Source organism: Passer domesticus, chromosome 2 (genome assembly GCF_036417665.1).
Source record: "Passer domesticus isolate bPasDom1 chromosome 2, bPasDom1.hap1, whole genome shotgun sequence".
NCBI lineage: Eukaryota > Metazoa > Chordata > Aves > Passeriformes > Passeridae > Passer > Passer domesticus.
The window spans coordinates 42,778,355-42,796,397 of NC_087475.1; the positions used below are offsets into that span (position 1 = coordinate 42,778,355).

General features: G+C 36.9%; 1 protein-coding gene across 2 annotated transcripts in view; it reads right to left on the reverse strand.

Moving 5' to 3' along the window:
* The window catches only part of GPC6 (glypican 6), a 724,766-nt gene that overhangs the window by 326,627 nt on the left and 380,096 nt on the right, over positions 1-18,043 (reverse strand). For both annotated transcript variants that reach the window (XM_064408448.1, XM_064408449.1), the window contains exon 3: positions 5,050-5,441. In XM_064408448.1, the coding sequence (XP_064264518.1) occupies positions 5,050-5,441 (392 nt within the window). The remainder of the gene's footprint in view (positions 1-5,049; positions 5,442-18,043) is intronic.

Consider the following 18,043-nt stretch of genomic DNA (forward strand, 5'->3'; position numbering starts at 1 on the left):
TCGGTGACAGTTCAAAGGGATTACTGCCATAACTGAGAATGCTTTGTTTGGAGTCAGAGAGAATAACTTAGCATTATTTTCTCACAAAGTGTCCAGAGCTCAGACACAGAAAAAATGAACATGAAAAGTATGCATATGTCTTTTCTATCACATTATTGGTAATCACAGCTAAGAGCAACTACGGAAATATTTTAAGCAGCTTCTCCAGCTTAACATTAGATACTAAATCACAAGTTTGTCAGGAAGGCTTTTTTTTTTTTAAATTTTTTTTTTTTCATTTGTGGGGGTTTTTTGTTTGTTTGTTTGTTTTTGTTTTGTTGGTTATTTTTTTGTTTGGTGGGGTTTTTTGGTTTTTTTTGGTTTATTTATTTATTTTATCTAGGAAAATAGTTGAAAACAAGCAAATTTAATAACAGTAACATGTTAATATGCTATATTTTTACAGAGGAACAAGGAAGGACAGAACTATTTTTTTTAACCAAATGATATCAAAACAGAAAAGTCAGTTTTTAGAATCTAAAAAAGTACTGAAAAAAGGGTAGTAGAAAATTTAACTAATTATTTCTGAAACTGTAGTTCAAAATGTCCATAAACATCTATTACCTACAGCTTAAGAAAGTATAGTAGTTTAGTAGCTCTGCTCCTATACTGACCTTTAAACTACTGCCACTGAGGTAAAATCAACTAAACAGACCTTTGACATACCAAAAATGGCAGTTCTGATGTTGCATATTGAATATTACATATTGAACCTGCATCAGGGCAAGTTCAGATTGGACATCAGGAAAAGGTTTTTCAAGAGAGGATGGCTGGTAACTGGAACAGTCTCCCCAGGAAAGAGGTCATGGAACCAAGCCTGTCAGAGCTGAAGGAGTGTCTGGATAAAGCTTTTAGTCATATCGTTTATTTCTAGTTAGTCCTGCAAGCAGCAGGGACTTGGACTCAATGATCTTTACAGGGCCCTTTCAACTTGAGATATTTTAGGAATTCTTCTATATTAATGAATAAATTGATTTAAATTAAGAGATAATATCCTCAGTTTAAGAAATAATTACTTTTTGCTCATATGCCTATACAACTTTCTGGAACATATATATAATTTAGCAAGCCAGTCCATTCAAGCCAGCGAAAAACTGCACTGAGTGAAGATTTAAGCAGCATAGGAACATAGCACTGAGAAATTTAATGCATTAGAATGAGAAATAAAAAGATTTAAAAATCTCTGAAGATTAAAAATTGTAATTAGACTTAGAGATCATGAAAATACTGTTCAACTAAAACAGCGTAATAAAACTTCAGGCAGATGGAAGCAACTGTGTCTGCTTGCAACTGAAATATAATATTAGAAAAAAATTACAAAAATAAGATGTCCTAACCACCCTCCCTCCCCATTTATCTAAGTGTGATTTACTAAATTATAATCCCACTGGCAAGCAAATTACTCAACAGCAAAATCCTATTGTAAGAGGAAAATGTTTGCGATGTGTTGCCTCCTTTGAGTGTGCTTGAGTGCACAGCTCATTGAAAAAAAGGAATTGTAGCTCCTTTGCAAAGAATACACCAACTGCATTGTTTTAAGACACTACAACCTCTCTAAGGAAAAATTAGAAAGGATATGTCCCTGACATTAGAGGGAACAAATCCTTTGTGTGTGACCCACCAACCCTCTACAGAAATGGTCCAGAAGATGATGAGACAATAAAGGCCCAAAGGAGATGTTACCAACTTTCTCATTAGTCACTCTCTTTCTCATGGTGTTTAAGGTGTAGGCTCAACATTTCTCTATGTCACTGGCAGTTCAGTGAAATAATGGGTCCACAAATAGAAAGCAAAAAAATCTTTTAAGCTTGTGATGTTGCAGGTAGAAGATCCCCCTCTGTTCCCTGCCAGAACAGAGAATGGACAAAGGATTTTGTAGAAGAACTACAACAGTTCTTCCTTTCATTTTCTGTCTTTATTAATTTCTTCTGACTTATCCAGACATGGCATTCTTATCGCAGAATCTCTCAATATTAGAGTACAATGAGAAAGAAATATGTGCAGAATTTGGATGACATTCAAAATAGCAACAAAAGATGTTTACCTGTCTCATTTTTGGCTGCAGTTATGTTCGAACTCTAAAAAATGGTCATAGTCTTTTAAAATTATGTTTTAAGAAAAGAATTTGACATTTTCTACAGTATATAAACCAGCATAAAAGTCCACAGTTATGATATGCAACAAACGATTCTTCCTTAGAGTAATCAGAGCCTTTCCACAGGACAATTATTAATCTTGAATATTTGGTGCCACTTGGGGCTCTTCATATCTGCCTCACCACACTGCATGTAACAGAAATCCCTAAGGCCAGAAATTGTTTTGCATATGCTGTGGGTATGAATACAGGCATCAAAATTTTAATACCAAATGTAGTCATGCAATCAAAGTATATTCCACATTTAAGCAAAATTTTGATTTTATTAATTTTTAATAGGATCATAGGATAATGATCCTAAAGAAATGTGACCAACAGGTCACCTGTACTCTGCTCTTGGAAGATCCCACCTGGATTAATAAATCCAGCTCTGGAATCCTCAGCATCACAGGAAAGACATGGACCTGTACTGGGTCCAGAGGAGGGCCTCAAAAATAGTCAGAAGCCTGGAGCACCTCTCCTATGAAGACATGAGGGATTTGGGGTTGTTCAACCTGGAGAAGAGAAGCTCCAGGCAAATCTTATTAGCAACCTTCTACCACTTAAAGGACATTTATAAGAAGATGGGAATGGGATTTTCATTAGGGTCTACTGTGATAGGACAAGGGGAAATGCTTCAACTCATGCCCATCATATCACACCATGCCCCACTGTGAAGAGCTTTGCTGCATTTCTTTAATGACCTCCCTAGAGGCACCAGGAGCAACTGCTACGTGTCCTTGAAGTAGCCACTTCTCCAGAATGAAGAAGTCCCAGTCCCACAGGCTCAAGGACAAATAATCCACTCCAGATCCTGATGGTGGCCTCCACTGAACTTTCTTCAATTTATCAGTGTCTTTTTTGTGCAGGAAGGGCCAAAAACTGAACACAGTCTTCTAGATGTAGTCTAATGGAGTATCACTATGTGTCTATAAAGACACTATTGCGTCTTGCACCACCCACTGAACCCTTTTAATGATTTCAAGTGTTTCATTCATGTTACAAGAAAAAAACAAAACAATAGAAGCACTGAATGCTGAACAGTAGCATTGAGCTACTGTTATCATCTTCAACTGACACTACGAAAAGACCCACTGTATCACTGCAGAGCTAGCAGCTCTCATTATAGGATCATAGGATCATGTAGTGATCTTTTTGTAAACCCTTTTCTTCAGAGGGCTTATGTACCCAAAACCCAGAGGCTGAGAGGAAAACATTTCCTGGATATGTGACAGAGAAGACACCTGCACAGTCTGTACAGTCATGTACATACACAGGGAAAGTGACATCTCAGCAGAAATTCAGACCTTAATCTGTGAGGGATTCACAAATTATGCATCTATTACATGAATTACATAGATTACTCTCTCCAGTCTGATCCAGCAAGACCTAATGCCTGCTGACAACAGTGACATCAAAGCTCTGTGCTTTCACTTAGAACCTGACCCATGGGGACATCATCGCTCTTCAGAGGAAATCTGGGGCTGTAGATGTATGCATTCTGCACATTTGGAGGCTGAAAAGCTGCCCCAGCTAGACCAGGCAGCGCAGAGTTTCACAGAGATACCCTGCCACCATTCAGAAAGACTGCCAGAACTGACAGTGCCAGAAATCACAGAAAGGCAACCCTGAAGCTCAGGAAGGCACTTGGAGGAAGAGACTTTGGTTCTAGCTGACTAGCAAGGATCACATACATCATCCACTGAATTTTAAGTGCAAAATGACCTTTTTCTCCCATGCAGTCTCCTAGACATAAAATCAGGCTCTCCCTTCCTGACTACATTTGTAGCTCCACGGCTCTTCAACTTGCAATTGCAAAATATCACATAACACAGGTTAAGAAAAGTTTAAAAGCCCCATCTTGTTGAGTGCTTGAGTTGCAGTCTACTGTACAATGTATAGGCTCTACCTCATCTTCTGACGGTGGTTTTAATGAAGAAATGAGATGGTCCTCTTGAGGCAGAGGAGTGGCTTAGGCTTGTAAATGTGGGAAAGTATTGGATGGGCCAAGCATCCAAATCACTCAACGCACTTATTGTTCAGAAGTATTTGAGTGGATCTCATGAGAGTAGTTCAGAATTCAAGGTCCAAATACACTACAAGGACTGTGAAACAGTGAGATCACAGAGCAACTATCTAGCTGGAACACCAATTCAGAAAAATATACCTGATTTTGAAATATTGTGTGAGAGAAAGTCATTCAGGCACATTTGTGGTGCCCAGATGGGTTATTTTTGCACTGTTTTTTCTTTAATTATGCGAAGCCCTCAAGGACTATAATTGTCATAAATATTTGCATAGATAAATAATTAAACCTAAAATAAATGTGAATCAAACCATCCTTTGGGAAAGCTCAAGCTTCAGAGGTGTCACTGTTTGTCTATTTTCTCATCAGAAACATGACTAGACATTTCTAACAAAATCCATCACCCAGCTGCATGATAAATGAATGCTGTGAGGGCTGTGCTTTCCTAATGAACAGCAGAATAAATTTGCTTGAAACATTTAAATTCTGATCTAATCCCCATCTTTTATATATGTAGCCAGTTTTGAATTACAAATGACAATCATTACCATGCTATAACATTGATGTATATTGGAATTTCACTGTGTCCTAAGCACAGAGAAATGCTTTCCAGTCAGTATTGCCTCAATATCCCCAGAAGGAACTGAAAACAACTGTTGCCCCTATTTATGAACTTAAGATGGGCATATTGGTAGGCATAAAAACCAACCAAACACATTTCCTTTTACTAAAAAAAAAAAGAAAAAAAAAGAAAAAAAATTTTAAAAAAAGTGCACAAAGATAGATTTCAATTGTCTGGCAGGTTGAGAACAAATTAAGCTAAAAAAACCCCACCCTGATTTCAGATTACCTTGGATACTCTGTTCGCAACCTCTCTGCCTACTGTCAGCCCCTGAACAAAGGTGCGTGCAGCAATGAACGCTCTAGTCACTTGAACCTTCAGCTTCCTGGGCACATCTCCAAAGGGCTTCAGCTGGTCTGTGTACTTGCTCACACACTCCAGGTAGTCCTCACTGAAATGGTACTGGGGGTTTATAAGCTGGAACATGCGCTCCAGCAGCCGAGCCCAGAAGTCGTTCAGCATTTCCTCCAGGTTCACGTTGCCTCCTGTGTAATAGCGCTTCAGCTCCGTGAAGAGGTCCTGGAACACCTCAGAGTTCTGCATGTACAGCATGCCGTACGTCCGGACAAACATGTCGTTCAAGGATCGCTCCGCGTTCTCCAGAAGTTCTCGGAAAAACTCTGCAGGGAAAACAACCAGGTGTTACTGGCCATAACGGCAAGGTACGAAGGGTCTTCTTATTGCATTTCTAACTCATCATCATTTGTCTTAATATGCTGATACCACAGCACTTTACTAGTGAAATTCATAATTTGGAAGTAAAGAAAAATGGAGTATAAACTGAATTCCCTATCAAGGTCGAAAGATGTAAAACCTATAACACTGAGCAGAAAAACCCATTCAAAAGAACCTCAGTGAGGGTAGTTCCACTTCTTCATGTACTATTTGAACATAGCAATCCCTGTCCCTCCACAGCCATTACACTAAATCTTCTAAGCCAAAAGTAAAGTCATTAATATGATGATTTAACTGAAAATGTAATAATTTTAGACTTCAGATTCCACTTTGGTCAAGCCTTTACAATGTAGAAGCAAACCCTTGAAATAGATCTGAATACTTATTTGCATATATTCTTGAAGAGAACTTGAAAGAGACTTGAATGGAAATGAGAAGGATCCTTCTTTAAAGTGTCACATGTCTAGGTAATGGTAAAAATATGGTAGTGTCTTCAATAATTTTTTACTCTACTGAAGAGCAGTGCTAGAACCCTTCACCAGTCATGTCACAACCATCCTGCTAATTCCAGTCTGTGCTAGTTTTTTATTTTGGAGATGCAGGCATTAAGGTTTTCTTGAAAGGATTTCAGACAATTTCTTCCATGCCTTTTATCTACTGAGGCCTAAACCATAAACAATTTCTAAATTTTGGCTTGTGGAAATTATTCTTACTAGATAGAAACTGAGCTCATGGGATAAAGTAAAAATATTTAATCATCTCTTCTGTTCAGATTTTTTAATTGCAATATGGTACTTAGGATTTCCCAAAAAAAATCACTGAGCATGCACAACAGTTCTTTAAACCCCAGCTGACCAAAGGAGAAATAGTATCTCCTGGCTTTCAGAAGACCTCATCTTTTTACAGGGCTTGCTGTCAACCTTCTTAAACCACTTTGGAAAAGAACCCTGTGGTTTGTAAATGAGGCATTGCAGACAGTGAGGCAGAGATGGCAATACCCTTGGCAAAACGTGTATTGGCTGCAATTAAGTGATTTGCAGTGAAGCAGGATCCATCACACACCAAGTGTGGGATACCAGATTCTTAATTTGTGGACACTGCCCACAGACACATCTGTGTGTGCTAACTGCAGGGATGTGCTGACTTCTCACACTCTTGGCTAATGCTATCATGTGAATACTCCTTTAACACAGGGCCCTGCTATGGCTACAGTGACATAAAAATGTAGAACCACTGCAATGCTAAGGACAGGACAGAAATTAAGACTAAGTAAGAAAAAACTGACACTAAATTTGGGGGTTTGCAACTGTGATGAGATGAAAATAGAACCCACCAAACACTGTGGACCAGTCTACAAAGACTCAGTAAGAAAAGAATGTCTTATTTTTGGCAGAAGTTGTACATAGCTGCAGCCTTTGATCTCCCAGATAACTGAAAAGAGGTTATTATGGAAATGTGTACACAGAACACTGAGTACATACTTGCTACATCAAAGCATTTATTAAAGGGAAAATATAGTCTAATAAATATATAAATGTCTAAACTGTCATTAAAACTGCAGCTCTTCATAAAGAATACATTACTTTTGCAAAGGGATATGCTTTTGCCAAATAGTTTAGGTAGTGAATAGAAAAAAAAAAAAAAAGAAAAAAAAGGGGGAAAAAAGACACCCACAATAAAAAATTTGTTTCCAAATGCAATAATTTGATGTCTACAACATATAGGCTTCTGTTTAAGAGAAAAGTGAAACAAAGCTGTTTTCACTGCTAGCCCTGATCTAGTGGTGTCTTTGACATCTAAATCACCATGATTACTGTTTTGTGCATTCAGCATTTCTTCTTCTAGAAATAATGCATACTGACTGCACTGCTGAATACATCTAATTCTCTAGTCACACAATCCAGAAAGCAAAAACATAGCAGAGAACCTGGGGCTCAAATTAAAATTTGTTTTAAGGCTGGAGACAGGCTTTCCCACCAGTGCAATTGAATGAAAACAGCCTATATATGCTGGGAGGCTGCTATAAACAACTCACACGCTGGCTCCTCACAATCCATAGCTATACTGGGAATCCCACTCTTTATTTTAAAGGATCATGCCACTGCATAAGTCAGTCACAGCAAAGCTTAACAGAGTTTGCTGACAGCTCCACTTGTCTGAGATTATTAGCTTATTCTTTCTTTGTGTGGGTGTATTATTTAGCAGTCTCACAGTCAGCTTGTTGGAAGCCAACCAAACTTTTCAGGGAGGGGTAGATATTTATTCTCTGCTTGTACAGCATCCAGCATGATGTGGTCCATGCTGATCACAATCTTTATTTATACTGTGGTATAAACATTTCCAGTAACTCTACAAGCTTAAATTTCATGCTAGTCCCAAATGTGAAGCCATACATATTAATGCTGTAGGAAAACTAATGTCCTTTAAGCAGCAGCACAGTTATTTAATTTTTAGTCTTCTTACTGGTCTCCAGTCTTTGAGAGCTACTGCTAAAGGTAAATTATGCCATTAAAAAGTTGGAGTGTTAGTCTTTTGTACACTTCGACACAAAAGACAGTTAAGAGAGCTATCTGCATCAGTAACCCCATGCAGGATCAGAATAATAAATCAACAGCAACTACAAAATTGGATATCTTTTTAGTTCCAGACAGAAGAGATCTCCCATGATGTGCTAATTTCTCAATCAACTCCCATCCAGCAAAATGAATGCTGCTGTAAAGGATTGCTTGCTGTTTTAGTGTGCGAATTTCCCACATATCAAGAAGGTAGTCTGCTTTGCAGTGCTTATGGATAGAAACTGTGTCCTGGCATAACTGAGCACTTGCTCACTTACATCAGTAGAAGCTGTATGTGCTTCTGCAAAGGTCAAATTTTGTCATGGTCTTCACAGTAACGTAAACATTTTATGTTCATTGCAAAGATGATATTTCATCAACTTGCAGGTAGCTTTTGAAAAATAATGTAATTTTTCAGCTTCAAGTAAAAGAATGAAGATGAGACAGACATTAGTCACGTTGCTTAATGTGCTTCTGGAAGGCACTCAAGTACTAGGGTGGGAGAGGGGAATCTATGTGAGACAGAGCTGTGCTCTGTTTTAAAATATATATCTTGTGATTTTTTTTGCTGCCAAAATAGGTTGTCATGAGCAGTGGAAATAATTTTAAGCGATGATTCATTCATATGAAAGTATATGTCCTATGTATGTCTTTTGTTGCCAGCACGTTTTCGTAGTGATTTAATTTATTAACTAGAGGGTCTCAGGAAGCCTGTTCACTTCTACGAGGTAGTTGAAAAGAATAAGGCCTAGGGCACACTGAGATACTGAAAAGATGGAGAGAAGATTGCTATTGCAAGCCATTACATGCTCTGTATGCGCTCAAATGGTGGGTTTCCAGTCCATGGATCACACTTTAGCTGGTTTTCAGTTTTAAACATTATTTGTAAACTTAGGATTCAAAGTAGATAGTAACAGTCTATAAATGAAATTTGAATTGTTTTGGCCATGATAAGACAACTCAATCACAAAGTGAAAGGGCAGAATTGCTAGAGTCCATTACTGAAAGGAAGGAACAGCTCACAGATTAAAAATAATGTCTTGTTAACTCTCACAGCACTTTGCCAACTGCAAGTTGACATTCTCACACTATTTTGACATAGGTAAATTAGTGTCATAATGCAATTAAACATGGGAGCTGGTCTTTTTCCAAAGTGATAACTAGTTGTCACTGTAAGTCAGTGGATCAAGATTCAGGATAATATTGCAGCATGACTGATGTAATAATTGCTTTTAACAAAATATATGCCTAAATACCTAGAGGCATTTTTTACAGACACAAATTTGTGTTGTGTTTGAGTGGGTATTCTATGATCATTACCAGCCTGATAAGTTTCCTTGCATTTTCTTTCCCTCTGTAATAAGCAAAAGCAATTTCTGACTCTGGGACAAGATGCAAAGGTAGAAATAGTTTGTTTTCTAATTCCTAAAACCAAAAAGATATTCATGAGCTCTAAGACAAAAAAAGAAAAAAAGATAATTTCATTTAATTATCATGTGATCTGCACAGCTTTCCTTTTTAGCAGAACTTGAGACCTGAAGACAGACTATGGTGCACCTGACACATGGTTAGCTGAGAAACAGCTGCACAGAGCTCTGGACAGCGATACATGCCTGATTTTACACCGGTCTTTACATGAAACACTGCTCAGGGTGACATCCTGATTTCATCTATCATTCACTAACAACACCCAAACCCTAGTGGCAGTTCCCCATCATAGCCTTGTTCTTCTTGTGGGGGATTTGCTTTTCCAAGAGTTCTATGGATTTAGATACGTAAATTCTACCAGTCTTTACCATTCTACCATGATCTTCCATTTACTGTGAAGATGTGCATGTATTTATACCCTGTGCAGACTTAGTGTACCTAACTTTATTGCAAATTGTTGAACTTCCCAGTCCTAATGGGCTGATGGTAAGAGAATATTAGAACTCATGTAAATGGACTATGCTTTTTGAGAGAAAGTCTTTGGGGGTTCATTTGCATTCATTACAAATACCAAGCTCAGCCTTTTCCTGCATCCTATTTCTGTCCTTCTTTGTTCAGGAAGTCATTAACGAAACAAAAATATTTTGGTGAAATCTTCATCTTTTTTGTTGCAATGGCTTTATTCTTTTCTTTTCTCTTTCTTTAAATATATTCCACAATGGCATCAATTAGTGAAAGTTGTGATTTATCTCAAGGAAATTCAAGTGAAATTAACCTCTGTGGGTTTTATGTCTTTTAGTTTTCCAACTGCTTTAGGTTTCTGGAGACTTTCTTTAAACAATAACTAACCTTACACAGCAAAAAGAACTCAATTTAACTTCCTGATTGAGAAAAAAAATGCGATAGGAGAATATTTACAGCATATTATTTTTCTTTCTCAGTTTTGACATTACATTTGTTTTATATTCAAGAGCAAACAAATTGCTTGCATAAGGCCACTAGTGCACTGGTATTGCTTTTTAGTCAGCCTGAATGACTAATTTTAAAATTCCCTTATAGCTTTGACCTTTAAAAACACTCAAGAGTCACAACTTAAAAAAAAATTTGATTTTACATTAGAAAAAACCAAAATCCACAGAGTGATGAGATTTGTTGAAAACTGTTCTCTCTTTTTAACTCATTTGGAATATATATACATTGCATTTAAAGACAAGAAATACAAATCCAATAATTAAATGTGCCCTATAATTGCAAATTTCAGAATAGGTGATTTATACACTCCAGTTACATTTTGGGTACATGTGAAATTATCTAGCTGTTAATGGATAGCTTTCTAGACTGTCCCAGACCTGTAAATATCATGATATTAAAAAATCTTTTGGATGCTACTAAATTTTTTAGAAGTGCAGTCTCAAAGGTTGTGAGTAAGGGTGAGAGTCTCTTCCCTCTTTAATCCCTCCATTTCTCAGGCTACTGCAAGACTTGTTAACAGCAGAATTCACCGTGGTCTTCTCCCTGACCCCCATCCAGAGCCTGTGACTTCTTCCCCCTTATGGGTCAGGAAATTGCAAGAAAAAAATGAGACACAGAGAGAGGGGAAACCATTGAGGCTTTATCCTTAATCACTCCTCACTGCGGAGCACAGAGCCAATGCAAGCAGGACTGTCCTAAGCTAAAATGAGGGACATGAGGATGGGAAAGAAACACAAACACGTCTATGATGGGATGGGTTGGACAGGATGGATCCAGTGCAGCAAAAAGGAAAAAAACCTATGCTGCTTTTTAAATATCAAATGCCATTATCAGAATGGGAATCTAATTTGACAAAGAATTTAAGGCATTATTTAATGCCAAAGCACAAAGGATCTCTTGTACAAATGAACATTAATAGAGAGTTAAAGGATCTGTCATCTACTCAAAGCTGATTACATGCATCGATAAAGGCTTATAAGACTTTATTCTGCAACGCCAAAATCAATAGGAAGATTATCAACAACTTCAGGGATGCAGGTGCAACCTTCAAATGCTAAATCTACTCTTCTTTCATTGCAAAAGGTCATTTGAGTATGTATGAAAGGGAGACTTCATCCTGCCAGTGATTCTATACAGACACTCCTGCAACTAGCTGAAACACATAGTTTCGCACGAGGAATATTAGATATTGCATACACTTTTCAAAGTCTTTACCACACTCTAGAATCTCATTTCTGTTGCATGTGGTACTTTATACTGATAACATATCCTTGGCTATAAATACGAAACCTGAAATTCTCAAGATGCCCTCAAAGAATTAATTGAACTTGGAGCAATAACAAAGAAAGAAAATGCTAGGAATAAAAACAAAGCAATGAGATAGTTTTACATATAATTTATAGATACACCAATAACTGTCCCTAAAGGTTTTGCTTTCATTATCAAGTGGAAAATGCCCAAGTGAAGTACTCATAAAACGTAAGCAAAATGTTACATGGCATCAGAAGATTACATTCTAGAATATTTATGAAAGGACATTTAAATGCTTACAGAAGTGGTATTGTCATGAATATCCATGACCAAAGAGAGACGTGTAGCACTTCATGGATATCTGTGAATTTCAGAATGATGAATTTTACATCATATGTTCATAAAAATGCATAACACCTCATGAAAGATTCATAAGTCACCACAGTTTCTTCTGAAAAACATTTAAAGCTTTCATGAAAATATTAACAATATATAAACTATGGGACTCAATGCAACAATTGTTTTAAAATATAGAGACTGTACCATTTTTCTCTACATATCACTAGAGACTATTAAACACCTAGTGCAATAGTTAAAGAGATTTATCATCTGAAATTTTGCATTAAACTTCCTTGCCATGCCTATAATCTACAACTATCTTCTAAATGTATTATAAGTTTGTTGTCTCTTAATACAAAGAATTATAAGGTGGAACAGAAGACATAGGGGAAAATTAACAACAAATGGCCTTGTAACAGTCTAGATAAAATTTAATTCAGGATAATTTATATATTCTATCAGAAAACCAAAAATTTTTAAAAAAGGAGGCAATTTTTGGACAAGAAGGTCTGAAACCAGAGGCAGCATTTGCTATCACCAGACTCACTCCTGTGCTGCTCAGAGGTCACAGGAGTTGTGCTGGGGAGGAATGTGGCCCTGAAGTCACTGTGCGCCTTCACATCTGTTCTCAGAGTAGACAACTTGAACTGACTGCAGGAAGGAGTCACACATGAGGAAGGAGTCCCTGGCTGGCCAGAGGAAAACATGGAAACCTTCATAGACTTTTATTTATAATGGGATGATCAGCCAGAATTTGACAGCAGTGACACTGCGCTTTGGAGGCAGAAATCTCAGCCTGGGTTTAGGGAAGTGTGGGATTGAAGAGGGCCTGCTCACCTCTTTTAGCATAGTGTCTTTGTTTTCTTCCTCCCACTTTAAACAAAACAGACTACTGTGCAGAACTGTCATTGAGGTATTTGAAAACAAAGTCTTGAGCATTACTCAGCTTCAAGAAAGAGGTGTTTTCTGAAGCATCTAGAGAATTAGATCCATTCAGGGAAGTACCCAGTAGAAAGTGCAGGTGTGAATCCAAGTGTAGAAAGATGGGGTTTAAACAGGTCTAACTGGCTGCATCACAACACGTTTAAAAGTAGAACTGCAGCTACTTTCATGTCACAGCTGTAAGTCCAGAGAGCTAAAATATATTTGCACAGTTGTATTTATATAATGCAACTGCAGGAAATCAGTTGCTGTTTGCCTTTTCAATCTTATTTCACCTTTTCCCCTTTTTGAAGAAGGCTCATTTTAGTATTTACAAACAAATCAGTTTATTCCATATAAACCACCAAAATCTTTAGATTTTTGACCTGAGACAGACACTACTGAAATAACTACAAAGACTTCTATTTGAGCTAACCAGCAGAAGCCTGATGTAAGAGTAGATGGAAGTTTGATTTCCTATGGAAATTACTATGTACATAAAATCAATTTTGTATAAAAGTCTGCAGCTTAAGAGGTAATGAAGTCATGTTGATAGTTTTTCCAGACACCTCTGAATGCAGCTAATAAGTCCTGTTATGATTTAGCACTACTAACAAAAAATATAAAACTGCCTCCAAGAAAATTTACCTATTTTTGAGCTTATCCAATTTTTCTACACCTACACTCAAGGGAACCCTAGGTACCATTAAGGTCAAGCAGTATTAAATTCCAGCTGGTTTCCCAGTTGTTTCTTGACTATTTGGACACTGAGCACATTACTTTTTGTTACTGACATAACGCCGATGTGATTGAATTTCTTGCTTGTAAATTGTGACACATGTTCAAACTTCACTGAAGCAACAAACTTAGTTTTATGACAGCAAATTAAGCTAACTTAAATGTTCTCAATTTATTAGAGGGATGATCTTACTTTTTTTTCCAAGGCAATAGTAGGAAGGTTAAGGACCAGGAATGGTCCTAGAGATCAGATTTGGGCAATCAGTGACTTAAAACAAGGCAATGCATAAAATCCTAGATTATGGATAAGGTTAATGATAAAAGTGTTGGCCTCAAATAAGCTACAAATGTAAAAAAAAAAAAAAAAGATACTACTTTCAGAAGAAAACAGTCTTTCAGATTCTGGATCTGCATTCATGTGCTGATAGAAAGACTTTGGGTCCCCTAAGGAGGTTTGTGAAGTCAATAAACTTTCCTACCTGAATGTTTCAAAGATCAGGGATTAAAAAATGAAGTCAGTATTTGAATAGCTTTAAAGACAACACAAATCTTCATCTACAGACATCAGTTCACTGGATCAAGATGCCGCATGATTGATTTTTATCTGACCTACCTTCTCAACAGGAAGTTTTTTTCTTTTACAAGGCTGTCTAGTGGGAAAGCTTTCCAGTCAGAAAGAAACTGATATCTCAGATATGGCACAGTGAACTGAAAAAACAGCTTTACAAGGTTGGTATATTTTTAGGGTTATGTTAGATTTCAGACAATATAACTTAATTTTTATTTGACTGAACTATACAAGAGTGGCCTTAAAACTCCTAGGCCAAGTTTATTTGAGGAATTGTTTCCATTTATATAGCTGCTTTGTTGCATATGATGTTTTCACCTAAGTGGATATGTCCATGTAGGACTTCATAGCCATGAAGTTTCAGACTTCTGCTGTTGGTGTGCTGGTAAGTTGCTGAATATATTGACAAGAATATTTCAATGAACCCACAAGCTGTTGACTCTCTAAGCAAACAAATTACTGCTTAAGCAAACTTTACTGCTTCCTAGGGTTTTGTGAGAAATAGGGTGGCTCAGTGGGAGGTAGGATCTTTAGAAAATATTTCTGGATTTTTGTGTAGGGTCTTTATTTGTCTGTTGGTAGGGGTTTTTTGTGCAGAAGCCACTGGAATTCCAGTCCCTCTGCCTTTTACTCCTTCTTCCATCTTATCTGCAATCTTGAGACCTTATTGGCTGTCTTCTTTGCTATACAGTCCTCATCCCGCTCTCTCAGTCCTCACATTACAGGCTTTTTAGCAGAGAGCTTGATAGGGATTGTAGGCATAAGCCATGTTTTCCACATTAGTGTCCAGTGCTTCCTCCTGAGCTGGAAGTGAAGTGGACACTCTGTGTCACTTCTGGTGGCAAGGTTTTTTTCATTCAGTCCCCAGAACAGTTGCTGGACACGATTTCTTTGTGTAATATTCGGGTGTTTTGCTTGTTTGGCCGCAACAGTAACACTGTGGCGTGAACATTTGCGAAGAAAACCCCACTAACCGCTTTTCTCCTATAAATCTTGCCAGCAGAGAATACAGCCCTCTGAGATAAGATTTGAAGAGCAGGTTGAAAAGCTGATCAATCCCACTGGGCAGCAGGCAGTGAAGGGGCTATGGTGACCTGCACTGACTGAAGGCATTGTACTTGTTTTCCTGCACTACACTACTGCAGAAACCTTAAAATAAGGGAGGATAAGCACAAAGTGCTTATCCTCCCTTATGTGTGTACTGAGGCAGTATAGGTGAAACAGGAAAGCAAAATCAGAGAGGAGAATAATAGTTGGAGAGAAGATAGAGAAACAGGGAAATGGCAACTGAATGAAACAGACAGTGATAAGAAGAGAGCTCAACTTAAGTTTTCCAAATGTTTCTCAGACAGAGTCTCTCAACACTGCCAAAACCAGCACCTTTGAACACACCGGCAGAACAAGGGTCTCAAAAACTGAACGTCCAGGCTACACATTGATTCACTCCAGATACCCAACCAAGGAACCTTGGCATGAAGCCTTGCTCCAGCTTTGCCTTTATGTTTTCCATGGGGAAGAATTTAGATCAAAAGTCTGTCTTGGGCTTTAAACTGGGGGCTCACCTCCATGTCCTGCAGGAACCTGTCCTTTATATCAACCTCACTGGATTAGGGCTAATATTTTAATTTACTGCATGTAAAAATACATGTGTTATTTCTTGATAATGTGATTTTAGGTCTTCCATAACTGCATTATCTGAATGACTGAAGTTTTTAGTGGTCTGATGAAATACAGAATCAAAATGAATACTTATTTTAAGAGATTGTTGTAAAATATTTTATCCAATAACTTCTTTCTTTATTAGTTTCCCTAATGTATATTTTCTTAGTCATTTGGTAGAAACTTTCAGCCATTGCACAGGATAAGGGTCAAACAGTATATTTCAAACAGAAATAAGGATTCCTTTGAAAAGGACATAAGAGAGAACATGCTTCCTGTTTTTTAATTGAGACACCATTCAACATTCTTTAATGAGGACATTAATAATTGTGGAAGGACTTTCAAACTCACAATAAAACATCGATAACTTCTGAAAAATGTAAATGTTAGGGATGTTGCATGTTAGGTGAGACTAATTACCCTGCTCCTCTGCCATAATAATAAGTTTCATAAGTACATTATAATTTTATGTAGCCTGGATGGCCTTAGATTTTAAGTGCTTCCACATTTACAAACCATGTAATTAGAAATGTGTTTCCAATAGGGGACTTTTATATTAGGGTTCAGCCTTAAATTGTATACCCATTATCCAGAAAATATTCTCCATTTTCACTGAAGAAACATTATTTTGTTAGTCACACGTCCCTTTCTTTCAAAGACCATATGTTCACTCAGACTTGCCCATAATATGTGCATATATAATATATTTTATTTGAATTTTTTAATGTTTTAATAGCATACATATGACACCTATTGCCACAGCAATAGGTGTCATACTGCCTACCTAATCCATATTTATTCATTAAGAACATTAATTAGTATAATGTATTAGGTATAGTTCATACTGTAAGTCACTTAATATAGTAAAACTCAATTAAGTAGCTGAAAATGTAATTGTAGAGGGTACTGAAAAATATTTTTTGTTGATTACACAGAAACAGCAGCTTTTATAAAGACATACTGAAATATTTCATAACACCATGAATATCCTGCATTTTTTCTTCTTGTTGCTACAATCTGGTTTTATTTTAAAATTGGTCTCCTCTAAATATTTTTACTTATTCTGAGGAGCCATCAAAATTTGTACACCTGTCACAGGTTCTGTATAATTCTAATCTAGCTGAAAATAATTTTCATAGTGATTTCTTATACTCTGAACATCAACATAACTTATTGAAATGCAAATATGCTTTGGCATTATTTTACTTTGTTTTTTGGGAGGTTGTTTGTTAATTTGTTTTTTAATTTGTTACACTGTGGGTCTTACCTAAGAAATAAACAGGTTCCTACTTTGCAGAGCAACTATTTCTACTGCTATAACATACCTCTGTCTCTGAAAAATCTCAGACCTACCCTCCCTTTCTTTTTCCTCCGTGAAGTTAAGAAGTTTGACAGGAAATAAAATATTCAGTCTCATGTTGTTTTGCTGCTGGCTGATACATTGGCATCAGGTCCAAAGGGCCTCTTGTTATCCTTCAAAGCCAAACGTGAGAACATAAATACATGGTCTGCTCTGCACGGATAGAAAACCCAGAGGCACAAATTCAGACCCACCAAGAGGAACTAAAGGATTAGAAAAACATACACATTTTAATCCTTTGAATTACTTCCATATTCTTGAAGCAATGCATAGGCCTTGACTTGACACAGGAAAATGCAGAATTTAATAATATTTCTTTTTTTAATACAAGAAGTAAGGTCATCAATGTTATTAATTTAATCACATATATAATTCAGAGTATAATATAAAATTTAGAAAGTTCAGGCAAACAAGGACATGGAAAAAAGCCTGTTCACTAAAGCTTTTTCCAAAATGTCAGGTAAGCTTTAAAAAGACATAAAAGTAGAGAAATCTTTTTTTAAACAGATGTAGGAGAGGAAGAACATCTAAATTAATAAAACCAGAATGTTCTTTTTTTTTTAACATCACAGAATCTGCATTCTTCACTTCTATCTATGCATATGAGGGTCATGAACCCTGGATCTTTCTATTTTATTATTGTCTCATTTACTCCTCAGCTTCTTCTTGAGACATACATTGAGAAAGTGACTAACATTGTAGCCTAGCAGGCAGCAGCCATTTGGATCAGCTAATCTGTGATATGAAAAAAAAAGG